Source organism: Cheilinus undulatus, linkage group 9, assembly GCF_018320785.1.
Source record: "Cheilinus undulatus linkage group 9, ASM1832078v1, whole genome shotgun sequence".
NCBI lineage: Eukaryota > Metazoa > Chordata > Actinopteri > Labriformes > Labridae > Cheilinus > Cheilinus undulatus.
The window spans coordinates 28,134,283-28,158,061 of record NC_054873.1 but is presented as its reverse complement, the minus strand read 5'-3'; the positions used below and the strand labels follow the sequence as shown (position 1 = coordinate 28,158,061).

General features: G+C 39.3%; 3 protein-coding genes across 3 annotated transcripts; 2 read left to right on the top strand and 1 right to left on the bottom strand.

Annotated features, from left to right (window-relative positions):
• Positions 1-798: 798 nt before the first annotated feature.
• Positions 799-3,753, bottom strand: LOC121514935 (zona pellucida sperm-binding protein 3-like). Its single transcript, XM_041795381.1, has 8 exons — positions 3,292-3,753; positions 3,059-3,177; positions 2,765-2,868; positions 2,508-2,685; positions 1,431-1,548; positions 1,271-1,353; positions 1,014-1,183; positions 799-863 (listed from the first exon to the last, which is right to left on the bottom strand). The coding sequence occupies exons 1-8, from the start codon at positions 3,751-3,753 to the stop codon at positions 799-801; spliced, it is 1,299 nt and encodes a 432-aa protein (XP_041651315.1).
• A 3,325-nt stretch (positions 3,754-7,078) lies between these two features.
• LOC121514549 (zona pellucida sperm-binding protein 4-like) lies at positions 7,079-9,317 on the top strand. Its single transcript, XM_041794698.1, has 8 exons — positions 7,079-7,418; positions 7,535-7,719; positions 7,811-7,908; positions 8,034-8,191; positions 8,272-8,464; positions 8,596-8,782; positions 8,880-8,955; positions 9,226-9,317. The coding sequence occupies exons 1-8, from the start codon at positions 7,079-7,081 to the stop codon at positions 9,315-9,317; spliced, it is 1,329 nt and encodes a 442-aa protein (XP_041650632.1).
• Positions 9,318-14,099: 4,782 nt separating this feature from the next.
• Positions 14,100-22,799, top strand: chkb (choline kinase beta). Its single transcript, XM_041796526.1, has 11 exons — positions 14,100-14,705; positions 15,050-15,158; positions 15,287-15,400; positions 16,069-16,202; positions 17,547-17,651; positions 18,917-18,975; positions 19,837-19,924; positions 20,276-20,384; positions 21,081-21,181; positions 21,299-21,380; positions 21,491-22,799. The coding sequence occupies exons 1-11, from the start codon at positions 14,194-14,196 to the stop codon at positions 21,545-21,547; spliced, it is 1,470 nt and encodes a 489-aa protein (XP_041652460.1). The 5' UTR covers positions 14,100-14,193; the 3' UTR covers positions 21,548-22,799.
• The last annotated feature ends 980 nt before the right edge of the window (positions 22,800-23,779 follow it).

Below are 23,779 nucleotides of genomic sequence, written 5' to 3'. Positions count from 1 at the left end.
TCACTGGGCTTCTCTGAGAAGTCAGAAATTAATCAAGCATAACATTCAACCACTAAAACTCATTTTTCTGTTCAGGAATGCAAGTAAATAACTATAATTTGACATATTAATCAAGAAATATTAATGTGCTTTACTATTTTTTCAGTTTTTCTGTAAATCAGTAAATTTGAAAATTCATGGATAACAATAATAATTATATTTTAAAATGAAAAATATCATTTTGGTTTATGAGCTTCTACATATCAGTGTATTAACCATTGCAGAAACATAAAAAATAATTTGGGTAATTACCAATGCTGTTAATTTAGGGCAGCTGTGGCATAAAACTGACTTTGGGTGGTGGTCTAATAAATTTGTTAAGCACTGTATCTAATCCTTCATTGCAAAAATACTCTTAATATTAGTCCAATTTAAAAAAAAAACTAGCTATTGAGATTTGCGCTTAAATGTAAGTAGTGTAAGTTTGCGAAACGCTGCATGAAATGACACAAGCATTTAACAGGTTGCATTTTATTTCCTTCAAATGGAAGGATTTACAATCTTTGAACCGGGCAGATGTCTATATGTAACATCTATGATCACACAAATTATAACGAAAAAGCCATATACACTTTGACCTTAAGAATGTTTGCATTCCAATACTTACATTAGGTTCTATGTCAAATTTTACACTGCTACTGGGTTTTTACTTTTGTTTAATCTGCACTATGAACAGGAAGCAAGAGAAAAACATACAGACAGTTATTAACCAATTTATAAGGTTTATTCTGGTGTTCATAGCCATGTCAGAAAACTGAGTTAAGCAATCACCTTCTCTCCAATGGGAATGGGACCAACAGTGACATGACCTTCCCATTCGAAAACTTCTGAAGACAGAAAGAAGACAGGTTTTAACACAGAGCACCACTATGTTTGTTTAAAGACATCATAGCATCTTATCACCATATAATAATGTTGTATCAGCTGTAATTAATTCATTACCAAACCCTTTTGACTATTATTTATGGACATACCTTCACTTTGTCCAGTTTTTGTGGTGTCCCGGATCTTCCTGCCTGGGTTAGCCACAACAGTTGTTGCCCCACTGGAACCCCAGGCACCACTTGTGCCAGTGTTTGAGGGTTCAGATGACGCAGAGTCACAGGAGCCACAAGCTGGATGAGTGCCACTGGCCTCCTGCCATCTAAACAACAGGGGATAGAATCATGAAATACAGTCTCAATTCTTCAGCCATACTATATTATTAACCAACATACACACTCAGACTCACCCGTTAATGTAGGAGCAAGCTCTGTGTTGACTGTCGATGACATAAGCAGCAGATGTTGCTTTCAAGTGGCATGTAATGTAGAGCTGTAGGGAAACCAGGTTTTATATTGCTGCATTGCATGTAAAGCAGGGAATACTTAATTATACTTAAAGATGCTCACCAGTCCACTGTCAGACCCTTGGAACCTGAAAGCCTCCAGCTGGAACTGGAGCTTGTTCTCTGCAGTGCGAGCCATAAACTTAGAGGCAGAGCCTGTAATCCTGGCGTCAACAAAGCACCTACACACAAATGACATCACAGACAGAGAAAACTGTTTTTTCCCCCATATGTTTCTATGGAAAACATATAAGCCCTTATTTTGTCTAAGGGTCATAAAAGCCTGTCCCATTGTTACTGCTCTTCATAATTTAGATTTGCATCCATTATTCTATTTTATTCCTGTCCAATGTTGTATCTACACTATTTGGTTGGGAATGTTTTTTGGGCATTCTTCCTTTATTTGGACAGGATGGCTGATGGTGACAGAAAATATGGGGACAGAGAGTGGGGGAAATATGCACCATACAGGGCCAAGACCAGGAATCGATCCACCGACCTCAGCGTCAAGGCGCCTGCTCTGCTAACTGAACTAGACCAGCACCCACAAGTGTTTGTCATTGAATTACTTGTTTAAAGTCAGTTAAATCCTGCAATATCACTGTTTTTACAAAAATGCTGAACCATTAATGAAATGCATTCAAGGCCAGTGTATGCTCATCATGTTTTTAAGGCTATACATGTTAAGGCTTTGGCCAGGACACTCTTGAAAAAGAGATTTTTATTCTCAATGAAGTTTTCTCCTGATAAAATAAAGGTTAAATAAAATAAAAATAAAATCACTTGCAAAAACAAATCAAACTTATTATGATGCAGTAATTTTGGGAAATGGTGATAATAATAACAATTCTAATAAGTAAAAACTGAGTCTTAAAAGTGAAGAAAAACTTGTAACAGTTGCTTGAGATAAAAATGACAGGTGTCCAGAGATTAAATACAGTCTTTCTGCACTGTAAACCCTGACAGTCGCTAAGTTTGTGATGAATCAGAGGTTACTTCTTAATGCAAAACAGATTGTGAGTTTAAAATTCAACTGAGCTTCTTTCTTTTAGCAGTTAAGTGAAAGTAGCTCATTTTTGGCCTGTTAAACAGAATGTTGAGACTACACAAAGAGTTTCATGAATTCATTGAACATCCTCACCCGTGGTTCTCAATGAAGCTGTATCTGGGGTTGGAGTTCATGTCAGGTGCAAGAGTAGCCACACAGCTATCCACATAAACACGCAGAGGCACGTGGAAGAACTGCTTGACAGAAGCCTCAATATTAATCATGTCTCCCAAGAAATACTGGTAGCTTGGCCTCTCATGCTGCCAGTCGTCTGTGTAGGCAATGAGAAAAAAGCAATAATGAAAGCTCCATTAATGTTAGAACATGCAGAAATATGTTCTCTAACTCACCCATCATGAGCTTGAGGGTGAAGTATAAGAATTCTTCTGCCACCTTAACTGCAGAGAAAGGAATCCAAAGAGGGTCCAGAGGAAGGCTGCTCACATTGTGCTTCCTGAATGATGAAAATAATTTCTTTATAAAGCAAAAAAAGACATTGATTCTCAGATAAATGTCCAATGTGCTGGGCTAGCTTTAGTCATGAGATGAGATAACACATCTGTTTGACATTTTCATTTCACTTAATCATTCATCAGTGTATGTTTAAAAGCGTTAGCAACACTTTCTTCTCAAAGTCTGGCTACCTTGGGTAGTGACACTCCACAATTACAGCAGCTTTGCTGGTCCTCACCACAGGAGCTCCGCCCAGAGGTTGAGGGTTGTAGTTCAGGACAAAAGTGTAGACGAGGGCTTCTTCTGTCATCTAACAGAGACATGCATGCAGTTTAAACACATATCACTAGAGATGAGCATATGTAAAATGCATCAATATATTTTTTCATTATTTTTTTGGTGAGGGGAATCATCATGTGCTTACCGCTAATAAGCTGCCACAGTTATGCAGCTCAGATTCAAAAATCAACACCTGAGCAGCATTGTCCTCTGCCACAGCACCACAGGATCCCAGGGTAAGGTCAGCAGCATTGATAAACTGGCCGATCCCAAACATGTCCTTCTTGACTTCCACATGAGCATCCCTCTCTCTGCACTCAACAGCGACAGTTGCAGCAGGAACAGGATGTCTCAGCTCAAAGGGGACCTCAGGTGGGGTCTCAGGTTTGGGATCTTCAGGATATGTCCAAGTGAGCGGTACCTCAAAATCCTGCTTTGACTGTTGGGGAGGCATCGGATTTTTGGGTTCCTGTCTCACAGGAGGTGCTGGCTTTTGGTATCTAGACTGTGGGGGATTGTAAGCTTCCTGTTTTCCCCACTGAGCGTGGCAGAAGCTGCCGAGCACAGCCAGTGCCACGAGGCACACAGCAGAACACTTCATCACCATGGCTCCACAACAACAAGTGACCTGCACAGTGCTGTAAGAAGGGTGCAAACGTGCACCTACTTTTATAATACAGACTGCATGTTTACCTCTTTCCATTCCCGCCCCTTCTGTTAGCCATTCCCTGACAGACCTGATGAGCATAAACCATAGCCAATGAAACTGTAGCAGCTGTAGACAAGAAGGGTTACATTCACAGCTGTAGTTAGGCATCTAAGCTATGGTTATCTTTCTCATAAAATGTGATTGGGATGAGAAATTATTTCAATAGTCTAATACACTTAAAACCATATATGGGGGGGGGGGGTATTCTGATTAAAATACATTATCGAGCTTTTTCTTTAACAAGCGAGAAGAGACATCCACATCTGCAAATATTTACTCAGATGGTCGTGGTCAAATAGGTTTCAGTGACCCAGGATCAAGTTATCCTGCCCTTTAAATGTCATGTCAAACAGTTCTTCATGTGGTCAAATCAATATTGCTCTAATCTCTTTGAACTGATGACCTAATACATTATAAAAGAGAAAAGTGGCACATTGCTTAGCAATAAATACAAAAAATAGAAAAATAGAAAAGTGGAATATTTGGATAGAGAAGGAAAGGAATAACACAAATTTAAAAAGCCAAAGTAACTTTACTAAACTACTTCAAACCAGTAAGGATTCTTTAAATCAGTTAACCATTTGTTATTCAAACTAACATATCATATACGCTGTGTTCCAAATTATTATGCAAATTAGATTTTAGTGTCATAAACATTCAATTTTTTGGCTTTCAATTAAACTCATGGATGGTTTTGTGTCTCAGTGCTCTTGGGAGCACTGTAATGAATCTCAGACACCTTTGATGATTAGTTTGCTAGGTGAGCCCAATTAAAGGAAAACTGCTTAAGAAGGACGTTCTACATTATTAAGCAGGCCGCAGGTTTCAAGCAATAGGGGAAAGAAAAAGCTCTCTCTGCTGCCAAAAAGCATCAAATTATGCAATGCCTTGGAAAATATTAGATATTTCACAAAAACTTAAGCGTGATCATCATAATACTGTGAAGAAATTTGTGGCTGATTCAGAGCACAGGCCGGTTTGTGCAGATAAAGGCAAAATGAGGAAGGTTTCTGCCAGACATATTCATTGGATTGCCTCTGGACTCCCACAAAGCTCAAGGTGTAGGATCCTCTAGAGGCTTGCAGTCGTGCATAAATCTACTATTCAGCCGCCTCTAACCAATGCTCATAAGCAGAAATGGTTGTAGTGAGCCCGGGAATACATGAAGACTAATTTTCAGTCTTGTTTACTGATGAGCGAAATGCAACACTGGATGGTCCAGATGGAGGAGTAGTGGATGGTTGGTAGATGGCCACCATGTTCCAACAAGGCTGTGACATCAGCAAGGAGGTGGAGGAGTCATGTTTTTGGTAGGAATCATGCGGAGAGAGCTGGTAGGCCCCTTAGGGTCCCTGAAGGCGCGAAAATGACCTCGGCAAAGTATAGAGTTTCTGACTGACCACTTTCTTCCACTTTCTCTGTGTCATTGGCTGCTATGGGCATAAAAGGAGAGAAACTCATGGTGTGGCCCCCATCCTCCCTGACCTCAACCCTATTGAGAACCTTTGGAGCATCCTCAAGCAAAAGATCTATGAGGGTGGGAGGGAGTTCATATCAAAACTGCAGTTCTGGGAGGCCATTCTGACATCTTGCACAGAAATTCAAGCAGAAACTCTCCAAAAACTCACAAGTTCAATGGATGCAAGAATTTTGAAAGTGACATCAAAGAAGGGGTCCTATGTTAACATGTAACTTGGCCTGTTAGGATGTTTTTGATTGAAATGGCTTTTGATTTCAGTAAACCAGAAATAATACTAACCAAAGCTTGTACATATCTGCATTGTAATTGTTGCAAATGTATGTATTAGGGTATGTAATGTGTCATTCCTGAACATGGAGAGGAAAGATAACTAGAGTCACAGATGATGACACAGCAGCCGAGGCTGAGCAAGGCCAAGTTGTGGTAGAAGAGGACAGGGAAGCTAAGAGAAAAGCAACAAAGCAGTGCGGGGGGGCATGTTGTTAACTATATGTATGCCTAAATGCACAGTAGCGATGAGAAGTAGAAAGATTTTAAAAAGTAGCTGCAGCTCGTTCAACGCTTGGGAAGACAGCTTCTCGTTGTTGTTGTTGTTGGCAAGTAGAGACTGGCAGACATCTGGACAAACAGCTCTCCAATTATAGTTATAAGATATGACCTCCTCATACTGCAAATTCAACAAATGACCATTTTCAGTTCTTTACAACCAATAAAATGTTTTGAAACTCTGTTGTGCATAATAATTTGGAACAGAGCATTTTGAGTTTTTTTTAGTTTTGAAAAAACAGTAGTTATCATTGGGAGGTTTGTTCAATAAAATTTGAAGAATGCTCTAATGGTTGATGACTTGAAAATTATACTGACTGTCATTTGCATCTACTATTTAAGAAAATCAGAGAAAAGTCTTGTTTGCATAATAATTTGGAACGTGGTGCATTATGCAATCAAACAGAAACAACACACAAGTTATGAGCCAGGGTCATAAAAATGTGTAAGTGTATAGCATAATATGAAATATTGAAATAAGTACCTGTATTATATCTGAGTGATTCTGATGATGACACCAAAGGTGATTTTAACTATTTTCTCTCACGTAGGACATGGATTTAGTTAATTGAACTTTGAGAGGTGCACAAATGTACCTGCAGAACAGGGACAATGACTACATGGGTCACAGAAAGAAAGAAGAAAGGCAAGAAGTTAAGTAATTTTTCTTCCAGGGAAGGCAAAGGCTCCAAATGATAAGCAGTTATGTTTGTTTTGTCCAGGCATTCTGCCTAAACACAGTGTGAAGTGCACGATATAGGTCAAAAAGACCCAGTGAAGGTTTCTGCTCAGAAATTGTTCAAACAAGCTGGTATGTCGGTCCATGTGAATCAATAACAATCAGTGGGCTCTTTGTGCCATGGAATAGAGAAACACTTAAGAGAAAAACACAAAAGTGAGCACATAATAGTCCTTTTACAGTGACATGTTGAGTTTGTACCTCAGATACAATACAAAGCTGCTGTTTCAGTAATTTGATCCAAATTTAATTGTTTGGCATTACCTCTAACGTTTCCATAAATCACCACAAAACAATCAGTAACTAGAACTTTTGATTGGCAGTAGCTTGCAGCCAATCAGACATAAATTATCCAGTAGCAGGCTTTCCCCATACTTTATAAAAGTCAGCCAGTTTTCATCAGACTCCCACAGCATCAGGAGTTGTTGCAGACCACTTTTTGCTGTGAAGCCATCGCAATGAAGTGGACTTGTAGTTTCCTTCTTGCTGCTGCCCTGCTAGGCTGTCTGGCTGATGCTCAATATTTCCAGAGGCCCCAACAGCCTCAGGCTCCACAATACCAACCACCACCACCACCACCTCCTCCACCACCTCAGCAGCCTCAGAAGCCACAGAATCCCTCCAAGCAGTCCACACCTTCGCAGCCCCAGAGGCCTCAGCAGCCTGCAGCAGAATTTCACACGTGTGATGTGGCGGACAACTACAAGATCCAGTGTGGGGCCCCTGGCATCTCTGCCTCAGATTGTGAAGCTATAAACTGCTGCTTTGACGGGCGCATGTGCTATTATGGAAAATCTGGTATGTTCTTCTCTTTTTCCTTAAGACCTTTGGATGTCCTTCTGTATCATCTGAGTTAAACATGAATGTGTCTGTCTGCAAAGCATGGGCACTGATATTCTAAACTTGGTTTTCAGTGACTCTTCAGTGCACAAAAGATGCCCAGTTCATCATTGTGGTAGCCAAAGATGCCACCCTACCCAACATTGACTTAGAGTCAATTTCTTTCTATGGAAATGATCCAAACTGCAGCCCTGCTGGTACAACTTCAGCCTTCGCCATCTACCAGTTCCCTGTCACTTCCTGTGGCACGGTCATGACGGTAAAGTTTACTTGTCATTTGATTTTTAGATAAGCGTTTTATTCATTTTCACCTGTTTGTAATATATTCTAAAATATGCCAACTTCCATAGGAGGAACCTGGTGTTTTAATTTATGAGAATAGGATGTCGTCCTCATATGAAGTTGCTATTGGACCTGACGGAGCAATCACCAGGGACAGCCACTATGAGTATGAATCTTTAACCTAAGTGATTTAAACAGTCTGACCTTTAGCAAATCAGGACTACTTAAATGTGATATTACTAAGCCCAACTTCCCCAGTTTTACTGAAAAAGATGTAATTACTTCTCTCAGGCTGCTTGTCCAGTGTAGATACATTGGCACCTCAGTTGAAGCTCTGGTGATCGAGGTTGGCGTAGTTCCTCCTCCGCCCCCAGTTGCAGCTCCTGGACCCCTGCGTGTGGAGCTCAGGCTGGCCAATGGACAGTGTACTGTCAAGGGATGTGTGGAAGGTAAGCATCAAAAGATCAGTTGCGTTTGTGGTCAGATTTTGCAGAGACTTTGTAAACAATCTGTATTCCCGTTTGAGCAGAAGAGGTGGCCTACAGTTCCTTTTACGCCGATCAGGACTACCCAGTCACAAAGGTCCTCAGAGATCCTGTGTATGTCGAGGTCCGAATGCTGGAGAGGACCGATCCTAACATTGTTTTGACTCTTGGAAGATGCTGGGCAACTGCTGACCCCCACCCCCATAGTCTTCCTCAGTGGGACTTACTGATTGATGGGTAAGGGTAACTGTTGGTCTAAAGTAGAGATTTATAGTACTTTATGAGACAGCTAGTCCCTACCTCCTCTTTAAGTTCCAGTTCCTGAGGATTTAGTAATGCCTATTTCTTAATTGCTCTTCTTCTGATAGCTGTCCGTACCGTGATGACCGTTACCTGACCACCCTGGTCCCTGTGGATGCATCTTCAGGGCTCATGTATCCAACCCACCACAGGCGTTTTATCTTCAAGATGTTCACATTTGTGGCTACTGGACCCGCTAATCCCAGCAAAGATGGGGCTGCTGATGCAGAGGTTATGACTCCTCTCAAGGAAAAGGTATGAGATCTTACTACTGTATTAATCTTTTTTCTGTTTTTCCTACTTCAGTGTTGATTTTTTTTTTTATGTACACTAACCTTGTTTTTTTCACCAGGTGTATATCCACTGTAATGCAGCCGTGTGCCAACCATCTGTTGGAAATAATTGTGAAGCTAGATGCTTCAGACAGAGTAAGTATAATGCCGTTTTCCCGTTGAGAAGTCTGTTTCACTTGTTTGACCCTAACAGATCATGTGTCTCTAGATTTACACAGGCACTAATGGTTAGAAGTATGAAAATCTGAAAAGCTCCATGGGTTCATTTCAAGATATGTTTTTTTGGATTAAACTGTGCATTGTTGTTTATTTTAGGGAATTTACTTGTTGGTTAATTGATTTAATTTTCGTACTGGTATTGATCTGTGACTTTCTTGACTGACCACTGACATGCACTCTTCACAGGGAGAGACATCGCTGCTTCTGTCAAGAGAGGCCCCAGATCAGAGACCACTCTGGTTAGCAGTAAGGAGATTATCTTCAGTAATGGCCTGTAACCAACTCAGAAAGAACCTTTCTCATGAATCTCTGTTCCCAAAACTTACTGATGAGTGACTGAGTTTCAAATAAACTGACAAATTGCTGAATGTGTGTCTAATCTCATGAAATGTAATTCTTATACATTATACAATTTGTCTTCACAGAAGTGCCCAGCATAATACATGAGAAAATTCTAAACACGGCCATGCTTTCTTAATTTTTTTTTTTTAATTTAATTGTAAAAACAACAACAACAACAACAAAAACATCAGTTTTACTCAGAAACACTGAGTTAAACTAACTTTGTTTACGTAACCTGTTGTAAACAATTATTATTAACAGGTTACTTGCACTCCTTGGCCATAAAAGCTAAATAACTAGATTTGCTTAAGTTTACTTGTTTTAAATAATTTAATTGTTTAGAACTTACAACTTATTTCACTGAATTGTAAGACAGTTATCATTTTTTGTTTTAAGATAACGACCCTTAAATAATTCAAGTATTTTTGTCAATGTAATCAAATCACTTGACAGGCATGCCTTAATCTTTATAGTCTTCCTGAAATGCCTTTGGACATTAAACCTTTTTGCACCATGAGTGAACTTACCATCTCAGTTAAAGAGGTCTGTCCTATGGGACTCATGTTAGTGCCACCTGGATGGCACACTGATCTCACTGAGATATCAGCTACACAATAAGACCACACAGTTTAAAGATGTTTAAAGCCATTTCAGCGCTATTTTTTTCCAAGTTAGTAGAATGTATTTTTAGTTTTAAGTGTGCACTCAATCACTTAAAGTATTCTTGTAATTGTACTCAAGTTATTTGATGGCCATCCTTTAATTGGCAGAGTTTTCCTAGAATGCCTTTGGACATCAGACACTTTTGCACCATGAGTGAAGTTACTGACTCAGTTAGAAAAATCACAACTGTGGGGAACAACCATAATCTACTGAGAACGGTTTCCTGAACATGATGGAAGAGGACTTCCTGGTTCAGTGTGTGCGTTCCAGTTATTCTCACTTGTAGTCACATAAATTGGCTGACCTTAAGTGGCATAAAAGTAAAGTATAAGCATTTGAATCTCAGTTTTGAACATTAAAAATAATTAATTTTAAACTAGTTTTGAGCACTTTAAATAATTAAAGCTAAACTAGCATTTTTATACACTTGAAATATTAAAGTTAGCATCAGTATTTAATACTCAGAAATATTAAGTGTCATTGCTGCACAATTAAAATAAACATTTTGAACTCACTAAAGTCAAGTTTAGTAAACTTGTTATTTTTTGAGGGTACTGGTTTCCCCATTTTTTAAGTAAGCTGAGCTAATTGTATTTTACAGTGTAGAAAACTAGACCATGTGGGTACTGTATGTTTGCTTTCTTGTGTTTCTTCTTCTCAGTGTTGTTACTGTTGAGTGTGTATGGGGGAATGAAGCAGGCAGTATTTTTCACAATCAGCAACCACTAAATGTGTGGGTGACATGACATTGCTTTTGTTGGTTCAAAGTGTCCATCTTAACCAAATAAAAACTCAACACATTAAAGTGTTTCTAAATGGTACAGAACATGTTGTTCTACGTGAACACACTCTCTATTTACTAAATCTTAAACCCCGTATTTCACAGCAAAACATGGAAAAGCTCATGCAGTGTGACTTTTCCAAGGAAGTTTCCAAAGTTCAAACGTGATTCAAACTAAGAAAAAGTTATGCAAATCTTCTCAGTAAAGGATAGAATAACAGAAGATATTTCTGTTTACCTGTCTTTTAGTCCCAGTGTCCATACTTTATATTTGTTTCAGTAATGATTGAAAGCATTTATCCTAAAAATGGAAATTATGCAGTGTGACAATTTATCTGAAATATTGGGGAAGAAAGATCTGTGTTTAACCATTAAGTATAATATGCATCTCAAAAACACTAATGAAATATTAGAGGGTAAGCCAGCTGTTGTCACTTTTTCACTAAATTCTCAGATTCTTAGTTTAGCCCTCTCTTTTGGTGTGACACTCTTTACATCAGAATGGTAGAGACTGATGACTTTATCTATTTTACATCATGTTGCTCTGTGTTGTTACAGCAGGTATGCTGTTAGAATGGTAACATTTAACTAGCTATAAGAACCAATGAGGTGCTGAGTTCAAGAAACACCATGTGGCGTGACATTGAATCATCAGGGGTGTGACTGTTTTTTTTGTCACACCCTGATGATCCTTTTGTTACACCGTATGATATCAGCTGTATTTTGTAGAGAAAAGTCAATAATAAAACAGTGCAACCAAATTATTTTTTGCATCTAAAAACTCAACACTTGGTTTGATGTATTTTTTTTTTCTTTTTAAGCTATGTTTTGACAATCATGGCATCAACAGAAAGACATACAGGCCCCCCTCATAAGCTCCTTTTACACATGCACTCCTGAAAATATCAAAGGAACACTGAGGAGATGTATGTGAAAACATAAATGTCTAAATCAAACAGAATTTAATCTGATTTCACATGTACAGAATCAAATAAATGATGCCTTAGAAGTGTGGCACTGTATGGTAAAGAGATACTCCAACTCCTGATCACCAGCTTGACAGAGGAGTTCAAATGCTCAAAGGTTAAAACAGAGTTGCTGTTATCAGGGAACAAAGACAGAATAATTAGTAATGTAGTTCCAAATACTAGAGGAAGGAAATGGAACCAAGACAGGCAGTAGAGGAGGCAGAGGCAGCTTTTAGGCATGCTGAGATTGTAGGCAATGTCCAGATAGGCCGGGTAGACTGGCGTGGAACAGAGCAGGTCCTAAAGATAGAAGGAGACTGGTAGTGGAGCAGGTATGTAGACAGGAGGAAGTATGGTAGGCTGTGGCTCAGGCTAAGCAGGGACAGTGGATGAACTGGGAGAGTGTAGAGAAGAGGAAGCTGAGTTGGAGAGAACTATAGAGTATGGAATATTGGCAGGTAAAATTCCCGTTAGGTCCTATGATGTCCTAACATCACCCAAGAACCTAAAGTGCTGGGTTGACGGGGACCCATCGTGTCTTTTGTGCTCTGAGACAGCAACCTTGAGGCCCATTTTGACAGGATGTAAGATCAGTCTGTCACAAGGTAGATACACATGGAGACATTACAGGGTGTTGAAAAGTCTAGCAGCAGGACTTGTAAACAGAAGGTGACAGGTGAATGCAGGATGTAATCAGGGAGCGAGGACTGTTCAGTTTGTCTGAGAAGGAGAGAAGTTAAAGGAGACAGGTTTTTGGGAAGGCATCAATCAGGCCAGTTAGAAGGTGCTAATGATTGGGTGATGCAGGTAGATTAAGGAGGGAAACTTGTTGTGCCATAGGAGATAGATTGCACCAATCTGAGGCCTGACATAGTGCTGTGGTCTGCCAGTCAGCATGTAGCTTATTTTGTAGAGCTGACGGTTCCGTGGGAGGATTCTGTGGAGGAAGCCTATGAAAGGAAGAAGCTGAGACATGCAGATTTAGGAGCAGAAGCTGAACAGTGACGATGGAAAGTTAGGACCAGTAGAAGTGGGATTTAGAGGATTTGTAGCGAGGTCAGCTGTATCATTTCTTAGAGAGCTGGAAGTGCAGGGACAGAATTTTTGAGACAGTTAAGGAGATGTCAGATGACGCAGCTCAGGCCAGTCAGAGGATCTGGATGAGGAGGAGTAATGCCAGCTGGGGCAAAAATGAAGGTTGACGACCAAACATTGCCTATAATTTCATATAAAGAGCTCATCTAACATGTGATGTAAAGCGGAAAACTACATGCATGAAAGATAAAGTCTGAGATAGGTCCAGGTCTGTTTTTTCTGTGATAATTTAAAAGCTGCTCTAACCAAACTCTGGGACATCCATACTGACCTTTTCAATACTAAATGTTTAATAGTAAAGGTTTCTGTATTTTTAAAGGACGTGAAATGATGGGTTTTGTCATATACAGTGAGACACAATATCATAAGGCGTGATGCTGAAAAAGTGAAAAAAAAAAAACGTCAGTGGAAAAACTGAAAATGTTTGTGCTAACTGTGTTTAATAAAAATAGTCTAAAATATAGGGTTTGTTTGAGGACCGTGTCTGGCTTTTTTTGATAATGAAGAAGTAAAATAAAAATGCAATGACAAAGAAAAGTGAGAAGCTGTATCTTTTTTAAAAAAATAAATAAAGGTAGATAATTATGATAAAATGAGTCAAATAAGAAAACCAACAGTATTTACATTTAATACATAAAAATGTCCCTGGCAAAGAATTGGCCCTGCTGACTTTTGGGAATGGGGGCCCGTGACCCCCAAGCCCCCGATCCTCATGGTACTAGTTCTTTAAAGTTTTATGCACATTATGTGAGCACACTTTGGTCTTCTGGCATTTTTCTTTCATCAATTAAAATCAGTCTAATTTGTTTAAAAAAATATTGTAGCAGTTTAATGAAGCAATATTATCTATTTGCAGTTTTAAATTTGTGAATTGTCAACTTAACCAAAAGAAAAAGGAATGAAGAAAGAAAGAGAAGGAAAAATGTTAGTTTCGACTATCTTATTTATAAACAAACCTTCGACTGAAACCATGCCTTTTCTAAGTGTACCTTCAATCACTGGTATCGCCATTATTCATAGCTACAAACGACGAATCATTCTTTTTTCTCCAATAAACCATAAAGACGTGTAATCTTGCAGAATATTTACTTCATTACCCAGAACCCTCTCGCGTACAGTAAACCTACGTGTTGCTCTACTATCCAATAAGCTTTGCAAGTAAACACGGAAATGAAATGTGATTGGACGGTGGAAACGCCTGTTTGGCTTACTCCAAATCACAGGTCGCGGCGCGTGCGGGGAGGTGAAACAGTCAGCTTGATATATCATTACTTTGTAAGTGCCTATCAGCGGTCCCCTCCCTACATGCGATTCACACCATCCAGTTATGTTTGGTTTTCCCGGCTACGTAGCTTTACCGGCGAACTGCGTCTGCCAGTGACTCCCTCCTGCCGCTTGAGACGGACATTTCACAGCGGACCTCCTCTACTCTTCGTCAGGAAACTCATGATGCAGTCTAGCCGGAATGTGACCACGAGCAGCAGCAGTTGTGGTGAGGGGGGTTTTGGAAGAGCAGATAAGAAAGGGTCGGGGCTTTCTAGCGACATTCCTGTTATCAAGACGGAAGATACCGATCCTCCGGCAGAGAAGAAACGCGTGGGGAGCACGCTTGTTGTCAACGAGAGAAAATTAAGGACCCCGAGTCCCCTGTTTGGGGCCAACTATGATGACGACTCAGAGGCAGAGTCTTTCCGGGATGGGAGAACTGAGGAAGTGGACCGGGACACCAGGGGCAGGGCATTTGTATGGTGCAGGGACTTTCTGTCAGGCTCGTGGAAAACCATTGGGGAGGATGATTTTCAAATCAGCATCGTCAGGTATGCTACATCCTGGCTTACAGGATCTACTGTTCACTGAAGCATTATAATAGACTTAAACGATCATACTCAGATAATTACCCCTCACGTTAGTGTCTGTAGGCTACTGAGGATCCCCAAAAAATGAATAATTATAGTGATGCATCACTGTAATTTTGGTTAAAGAATTTACTTGAGACCCCTGCATTTTTCTAGGGACTCTTTCATGTTTATGCTGGTTCTTAACTATCCTAATTGTGGCTGTGATGGCCAGCAGTAGTCTATCCAACAATGAGAATGAAACATACATTTTAAGTCACTGGGACTTTGCTCAGATGTGATAACAACTGTGCTATGTTTTGCAGTGGTGGACTCAGTAATCTGCTGTACCTGTGTAGTTTACCTGACCATGTGAACTCTGAAGGAGAGGAGCCCCGCCAAGTGCTCCTCAGAATCTATGGGGCCATCTTACAGGTTTGTTTAACTCACGAAGGTGCCTTCAAGAATGAGCCTTAGGCTGAAAAAAATTCAATAAATCAAGCAGCTTTTGCAGCGTCAGTGCTGATGCAACTGCAATAAAACTGTGTGTGTTTCTGTTACAGGGAGTGGACTCTCTGGTATTGGAGAGTGTGATGTTTGCCATTCTAGCAGAACGAAGTCTTGGGCCAAGACTGTATGGCATCTTCCCCCAGGGGCGCTTGGAACAGTACCTACCGGTATAAGCACCCACATTTATACAGTTGCATTGTGACACATGTCCTTTACTGTTATTGGATGAAAACAGTAACTGAGGAAATATTGTATAGCACCATGCGTTTTTTGTGAAATATCATTATGTTTGTGCAAATATACAAGTGTAATTACTAGGGCTGGGTATTTCCCACAGAGTCATGATATGCTTCACAACACAGAAGCCACAATATGATACATATTGGGATACACATTGATTTGTGATGTTGATAAAGATTGGTGTTGGTGCAGTGTTTTACCTTGTTTATTGCACAGCTTGCATGACTCCTGCCCAGCTCCTGGCTTTCTGGTGTCTGAAGAAACCAAAAATAATTGTGTATCTTTGCTTTTAACCTTGTTGGCTGTAGATAGACACTACATGTTACCATTGTACCACCTATAACTTGTTGGAGATGTGGTGTACTTAATGCAGTTTAGCATCTGCTGCCATCTGCCAGTGCTTTTGTAAACTATACTAAACTGCTGTCCCAGCATTTACAGCCATATTGATTCTGTAACATACATGTATTGGAAATGAGCATGCAATGATATAGTGCCTTTTTCCATTTTTTTAGCACAGGCCTAGTAATTACTAATCTTCTTGCCATGTACAGGAAGTTTTTGTAGATGTAGTAATCGCTCTGTCTCTTCCCAGAATACCAGAATGCGCACAGATCAACTTTCAGATCCAGCCATCTCAGCTGAGATTGCCAGCAAGTTGTCCCGCTTCCATCAGATGGTAATGCCCTTCAACAAGGAGCCTAAGTGGCTGTTTGGGACCATTGACAAGTAAGGAGTCCATGATCTGCCTGTCTGACTCTCTGATTTGATAACCATGCAAAGCAGATAGATACGCCCATTTCCCTATTTTTCACTGGCGAGTCCATCTTGCAGAGCTCCCATCTGAACCGTTTGGGCCCAGTTAGAAAGTGACAGGACCAATCAGAGACGAGGGGCAGTACTTTCAGGCGCGGCAGAGTCGTGACGTAAACAAGCAGCAGCCAGAGGCCAGTGCAATTATGGCAGAAGAGCTTAGCGTGGATGCTGCCAAAGCGCCACTTTTATCAGAACTTGACAACATTTCTTTGTCATAAGAAGAACAAAGAACAGCAGTGAGTTGTTTTCTTTTCAAAAACGACAAAAGTCAAGTACTTACATGTCTAAAGTCACCATGTTTCGCGTTATTCCTCGGTAACTGCGCACACGCAGCTTGATAGCGGCTACCTTGCGTGTTTTGTTGCTCTGTTTGGCGGTAGAGATGTGACAGACAGAACGTTCCAATCACACTCTGAGTTTTTTTCAAAGCCTCTGCCTTTTCCCAAATGTTTCCTGCTGAAGCTTTCCCAGATGGATGTGTTTCACACATCCATCTGGCGTGTCAGGTTACTGATTTGAGGGACATGTTCATGAAAGCATAAGCAAAGATTGAAAAGATGCAAATTGGCATAACACAAAATAAAGCTCACAGTGTGATTGGCTGGTTCTGATCTTGAATCAGCCTGTGTGGAGGTTACTGTGGATATTACTACAGTACAACTGGCTCATATCTAGGGATGCACAGGTGCATTGTTTTAACATTGTCATTGTTTGACAAACATCAGGCACTGGTTAATAGTGCAGGCATGAAGAAATATCAGTAGTACATGTTATTATTGGACATAACATGTGACTGCTGGACATATTCTGTTTTCATGGTGAAACATGAGAAAAAATGTTGCCATTGTTGGAGCGTTCCACCAAACAAAAGTAATAAAATCAGACAAATTGTTATCTTAAACACATGTATCGACATCTGCCTTTCAATCAGTGCATCTCTACTCCTAACACAGAAGTCTTGCTTTGCTGAAAATGCATACCTTGATGTTGTTTTATTCTCATGAAAGCAGAGCTTCATTGGGGAATGTTGATATCTTTGCGTCCTGGGTTTATAGAGAAAGTTGATAACCACCCTTGTGATACTGGTTATCTCTGTCTTCAGCTATTTATCATGCAGGGATACTTGAGGAAAGCCAAGGTATGTCAGATTTGCTAGGTAGTTAGTCCCCCCTCATTCATACTGCTTTAGCATACAGGGACCCCAATAGATAACAAAATGAAAGTGCTTTAAATGTAGTGTCTGTTTATTTCTTTTAGGTACATGGATCAAGTGATGAAGCTCAGTTTTGGACGTGAAGCACATGTAAAGAAGTACAATAAGCTGATGAAGCTGGACCTGCCCGCTGAGCTGGAAAGCCTCCGGTAAGTTGTGGCTCAGGTTTCAAATGGCAAATATAGAAAAATACAAATGAAGCTTTTGTTTGATAAATATCATCCGAATAAAGCCTCCCTTCCCCTCTTCCCTTCATCTAGTTCCCAACATTGTTAGTAAGAAACAGTACAAAGCAAACCCCTCCTGATCCAAAGTTTTCTTGTCACTTTAAAAATTTTGCTTCGACAGCAAGTAAAACGGTGATGCAATCACTGTTGCCTAAGCTTGGTGCTTGCTACGCGTTGTAGGCAGAGGCTTCTCATATTACTTATTCTAATTCCCATTTTTACTTATACCAGGTTATAGCCTGTTCACGCTTTAGGACCAACACCAAAATGTGAGGGGAAAACATTATGAAATAGACAATTTCTTTATTCTGTCATTGATCTTGTCATGCAATGGAGTGTCAATAAACTGTCAGTAGGATTGTTTATTGCCATATCTTACATTAAGTACTTTTTCTGGATTTAAACTAACAACAAAAAAGTAAATGGTATGATTTCTACTATTCAGTTGTCTGTTTTTTTAAACTTGGAACAAAGAAATGTATTTTCATCAATTAAATTTTAGCTGGCGATGAAAGTTAGCTTGTAAAAATGGAATGTGACTGTATGTTTGTAAAACACAAGAATTTCGTCATAGGGACAGGACCTGCTGTTGTTTTGTTTCTGCTCTGACAGCTGACCTTTGTCCCACTGCCTCCACGACTTCATTGTAGTCTGAGTCCTCCTGGCAGTCTGACCTTAGCAGCCATTAAACAAAAATCAACCTTGTCTTTATCATTTGTGTTTATCTAAAAATACAGCATGTTATCTTGTAGATAAGAACTAGGAAAATAGAAAATATGCATGGTCAAAGAGCAGCTGCAGGGCTCATAAATGCACATGGAGCCATCTGACAGGGTTGATAGAAAAGCCTTAGATTACCCTGAGTATATTAACCTATAATACCTCATCTTTTGTTTTTTACACTGTCATATAATGTCAACAATATAGCTGTATTTGAAAGACTGTGCTGTAATAAAGCAGGTATAACTTCAGAGATTGTGAGAGTTATGGATGAAATGAAGTGTTTTCTGTTTATTTCCTCACTGCTTAGTATTTGATCTAGGGTGTCTTGATTTTCTTAATATGAAGTATATTAAACATCTCTTTCTGTTTTCTAATTTTCTTATAAACTAGTTTTGCTTCACCACTGTAATGTCTCTTTTCTCTTCTTACCATCTCTTTTAATTGGTCTTTTGTCTTCATCACAGTGCATTGCTGGCGGCAACTCCATCTCCAGTGGTTTTCTGCCATAATGACGTCCAAGAAGGTGAAAAAAACTTTTCCTATTCCCTTTTTTTGTTTCTAATCTTCTCACCTCTAATTTGAGCTGATTGATCCATCTTCTGATATCACTGTCACATTCCCTAGTGGAGTGATATGTTACATAAGTCAAAGGAGGGCTGTGGTTATTAATAGGGGCAGCTCATATTCATATGCATCATCCTATTAGTGTAAATGAGCCACTGAAATAGACAAGGTGGCAATGAGAGGTTTAGGATTCCAATGAACAGGAGGTTCACAAAACGGAAACCACCGTAGCTGAACTTATACAGTCACAGCAAAGTAATTACAATATACCATATTTCTAATTGCATTGTAAGCTGTAGTGTAAAGATTAACTTCAACATTAGTTGCCATGTATGACACTGGAACGCCTCCTTTTTCATCATAAATATTTGTCAGATTAGCCTTTTCATTGTGTGAATCAGTGTGGCTCCAGAAGTACATTGGTACGTATTTGAAATAGTAAATATACCAAAGAACTTATTTTTGTTACACATGTGCACTCACACAGCATCAGCTCTTAATTTTCTTTCAACTTAGCTATCCGTCAGGGCTGCCAGATTGGTGCTTTTCATGGAATTTGATTACTTTTTGCATACTGCTGCAGGTAGATGTCTTTTTGTGAGGTTTAGTGGACTTGTTTTCTGATGCCAAGTGAATTGGGTTGGCTTTATTGAATGTTGTTTTTTCTTTGGGGTATGTTTAACTGGCCATTGGGATGGTTTTGTCACACAGACCTGGCAACCTTGCTACCTTGCTGTAATTCATCAGAATTTGGACTTGCAAGTCTGACACATCAGCGTGGATGACAGTGTTATTCTTAATCTTTGTTTTAACGTTTCAGGAAACATTCTGATGCTGGAGGAAAAGGACCAAAGCTCAACAGATCATCTAATGCTGATAGACTTTGAGTACAGCAGTTACAATTACAGGTAAAAGTTGCACTTATAGGAATTTATTTATGTATTTATTGAAGGTGCAAATGATCAAAACAATCCTTACCATCAATTATAAGCTATTTTAGAAGTTGTGAGGTTTGTGTTTTGCTGCAGTAACACCTATAACCATTTACACAGTGTAAAATGATGTTTGCTCTTTGTTTTTGTTTTTTACTTCTTTTGCCTTTTAATGATCTTTATATGCTTTCTCTGTATGCCATATCACTTGGATTACTTAAAGTGTATGTAGTTGGTAACACAAATTTTATATGTAATAAACAGATATATGGGAAAAAGCGTATTTGATGTCCCTGTAGAATAATGACATTTTGATTTCTTGTGTAGGGGTTTTGACTTTGGGAACCATTTCTGTGAGTGGATGTATGACTACACCTACAACCAGTGGCCCTTCTACAAAGCCACACCAGACAACTATCCCACCAGAGAGCAGCAGGTCAGTCCAGTCCCTTTATAGCTAAATAAAACTGTTTTCTTTATTCTTTGAATAAAACACTTCCGGGGAAGGGTTTTGACTTCAGGTTGGGGTATTTTAACTATTAGAGGGAAGGTTGAATAGTGAAGTAGAGGCTGTGTTTTCTGATCAGTCCTGAAAGCTGCTGTTTGTTCACCAAGAAGCAAAGAAGAAAGCTGCTATTTCATCAAGTGACGGTGGTTTTAGTCTTCTGCAGCATTCAAATACAGTCTTTATAGAATCACTCTAATTTCTACGATGTGTATGAAGGCTATGAAACATTTCTACAATCCTCTCTCTAAAACTTGGACGGAAGATTCAAGGTTATCTTTTTAAGAATATAACCTACGTGAGGTCTGTTTAAACAGCACCCTCTGGTGGTCAATGTGTATACTGTAAGATAGTGAGTCCCAACCAGTTCCCCTTAGAGCCCCCCCTACATGTACCTGAGAAAAGCTGTGCCACCCACAAGACCCACCTGAAAAGAAAAATTGACACATTGCTGTAAAAAATCAACATTAAGATGAATTGTTTCACTAGTGAAACCCTAAAAAAGAGCAATGCATGCATTTCTTACGAAAATATCTTATTCCAGATCTAATTTTGGCAGATGCAGAGCAGACAAAGCTTCATGCCACCCCCCCCCATTGTTAATTTTTTTTTCCTTTTTTGTTCCAGCTTCATTTTATCCGAAGTTATCTGGCAGAACAGGGACAATACTCTGACATGACCATGGACCAGTCACAGATTGAGGAGGACATGATCATTGAAGCAAACAGGTAATACAGGGTGATCCAACAGACGGACCAGACAGCAGAAATGAATTGAGATGTCCTCACCAAATTCCCTGAGCAGTTGCTTTGCTTTTTTACCATGTGTGTTGCTTTGATTTGAAGGTATGCCTTAGCATCCCACTTCCTCTGGGGTCTGTGGTCAATCATCCAAGCAAAGATATCCAAGATTGAGTTTGGATACATGGTAAGGAGATTTGTCTTTAACCTTTTAAAGACTGATTCAAATACATACCATAATGTTTCTTATGTATTTTCAGTACACCTTGCCCGTTGGTAAACCACGTTTTTTTACAGGACTATGCTCAGTGTCGATTTGATGCCTACTTCAAGCAAAAGAAGCTTTTCTCCTGATTCCCTCCTTCATGTCTCAATCTTTCCTTATCATTCTTGATGCTCATGTTTCTTTATTGAGGATCCTTTTCTGCCACATCTTACTGTAACTACAGTCCTATGCAGCTTTGCCTATGACACACAAAGTTGAGTCAAAGGTAGACATTAACATTCATACACGGAGCACACTCACAAGCCTGCAGGTAGACAGTTTCAGTACTATAATGGGAAGTTTGTTAGAGCAGGTAGTTTTTTTAGCACTGTATGTTGTTCTCTGCCACCCAACCATCATTTATAACAGCCACTTAATTGTCTTTCTGTCAGTAGCTACTTCTGTAACATTTTATTTACTTATGCAATAGTATTAAGTTCAGTGTCGAAGGCTTTTCTGTTTTTATTCATTCTACCTCACTTCTTTTTTTATTCTGAATTAGAGTGTATGGATCCTAGAGAGCCTGATAACAAGTTCATCCTGTGTGGAAATATTCCTTCTTGTTCTTCTTGGACATGATGTTAAAATCTCATATCTACCAAATTATTACAAGAGGGCTAATTCATGGAATCTCATTGTAGTCAATAATGAAGTTAATTTAATGGCAGCAGAGGGAGAAAGGATTTAAATAGGTCATCTTTGATCCTGTCACTTCTTGTAAAACTATTTACTAACTAAACATTTCTGTTCTCTCTTTATTTTTAACTGTCTGACTTATTTTATTATGCTTGAATTAATTTTGGTTATATACTGTGTTCTGGTACTGTCCGAGCGTTTTATGATCTTATCAGTCCTAACTTATCTAGATATCTTTCTTTTTTTCCAACTGTAAAAGGCACATGTATGCAGCCACATCATCTTGAATTCCTTTTTGTCATTTTCAAAAATAATTTACAGCTGCTTCCAAACAAAAGACACATTATGTTTGACCCTTTGAGTCTGTCTGAATTTGAAGTGAAGTTTGGCATTTTTGCAAGTCTTCTTATTTTCTTTGTGTAAATTCCTCTTTTATTGTTATTATTCTATTTATTTTTATTTTCTGCAGTCTCCCTTGTATTTTAAAGAATGCACTACCATCAATCATCAACTTGATTCCTTGTTTGCACATAGCTGCATCAGTTTACTTATGAGAAGAAACTAGAAGCTGAACTGTGCCTCATTTACTACCTGTATGTGTTTTTAAACCTTTATTTTCCCTGCACAGTTTAGATTTGTCTTTGCATTATGTTGGTCATTGATGCACTTCTAAATTGTAAATGAGAAGAAAATAAACATATGTGCTCGAAATGTTGTTAAGCAATGTTATTTCTTCTCCTTTTCTTTCCTGGACTACTGCCTTTAAGGATAAATGAACAAATGCGTTAAAGCTCCTGAGGAGATTGTAATTGTGTACTAAAAAGGCTCAAAGTAATATCACTGGCTCTATATGACCTCTGAAAGCAAAAGACTATCAGCAACAAAATTAATACATTTTCTATAGTTATAACTGCTGTGGGATATGGTCTCAGTCATGCACCCATTTGCTTCCCTCTTGGTGAGGACCTAACATACAATAGAGGCTAACAAACATTTATGTCAATGGTTCCTAACTTTTTTTTGTGGAGCCTCCCCTAATTGTCTATTCCACAAATAGGTGGACATTTCTGAATACGGTGGTTTTCCTTGTCCGTCTTCAAAAGTAATCCCATCCACAGGCATTATTTTTAAAAAACATCTCCGTCCACATGTAAACACAAACTGACTGCTATAAACGCCATGTCAACAGTAGTCTGCCCTTCACTGTGTGGGCGAAGCAGTTCACTCACAGACAACAAGTCCTTTATGAGCTAAAAGTCTCACGCCATTTCTCCAAACTGACTATTTAATTTTCAGAGTTGTCCCATCAACCTTGAACTGGGTCTCATCCAAACAGCTGATGTTTGCGGTGGGATTTGTGTCTTTGGCGTATTGTATGGAGCACCTCCAAAGTACATTCAGTCATCTCTGTTCATCATCATCATAGTAGGAGAGCATAGTGTGTATGTATGAGCACGACAAAGTCCAATTAGGACAAGTTTGGCTATGTCTAAACTTGCTGAAGAGATAACAGCCAACACCAACAAAAACAAACAGGCGAGCACAGTGTGATGTTACAAGCCAAAATGTCATGTAAACGCTGCAAGTGGAGTTAACACAAACATTCTCCCTAGAAGTTTTCCAAAGGTGTGTTCGCAGTGACCTAAAATGTTGTTTTTGTTTACAAAAGGTCAAAACACATAAAA

Bases quoted from the DNA above. Each gene is read 5' to 3' on its own strand.
- LOC121514935 (XM_041795381.1), bottom strand. From the start codon at position 3,753: ATGGTGATGAAGTGTTCTGCTGTGTGCCTCGTGGCACTGGCTGTGCTC. The intron at 1,549-2,507 runs GTGAGGATGTTC...ATTTGTGTGTAG, and splicing joins AGCTTCATTGAGAACCACGG to GTGCTTTGTTGACGCCAGGA. The intron at 864-1,013 runs GTATGTCCATAA...TGTCTTCAGAAG, and splicing joins AAAAACTGGACAAAGTGAAG to TTTTCGAATGGGAAGGTCAT.
- LOC121514549 (XM_041794698.1), top strand. From the start codon at position 7,079: ATGAAGTGGACTTGTAGTTTCCTTCTTGCTGCTGCCCTGCTAGGCTGT. The intron at 7,419-7,534 runs GTATGTTCTTCT...CTTGGTTTTCAG, and splicing joins GTGCTATTATGGAAAATCTG to TGACTCTTCAGTGCACAAAA. The intron at 8,465-8,595 runs GTAAGGGTAACT...TTCTTCTGATAG, and splicing joins TGGGACTTACTGATTGATGG to CTGTCCGTACCGTGATGACC.
- chkb (XM_041796526.1), top strand. From the start codon at position 14,194: ATGCGATTCACACCATCCAGTTATGTTTGGTTTTCCCGGCTACGTAGC. The intron at 15,159-15,286 runs GTTTGTTTAACT...TTTCTGTTACAG, and splicing joins TCTATGGGGCCATCTTACAG to GGAGTGGACTCTCTGGTATT. The intron at 18,976-19,836 runs GTGAAAAAAACT...TTAACGTTTCAG, and splicing joins CCATAATGACGTCCAAGAAG to GAAACATTCTGATGCTGGAG.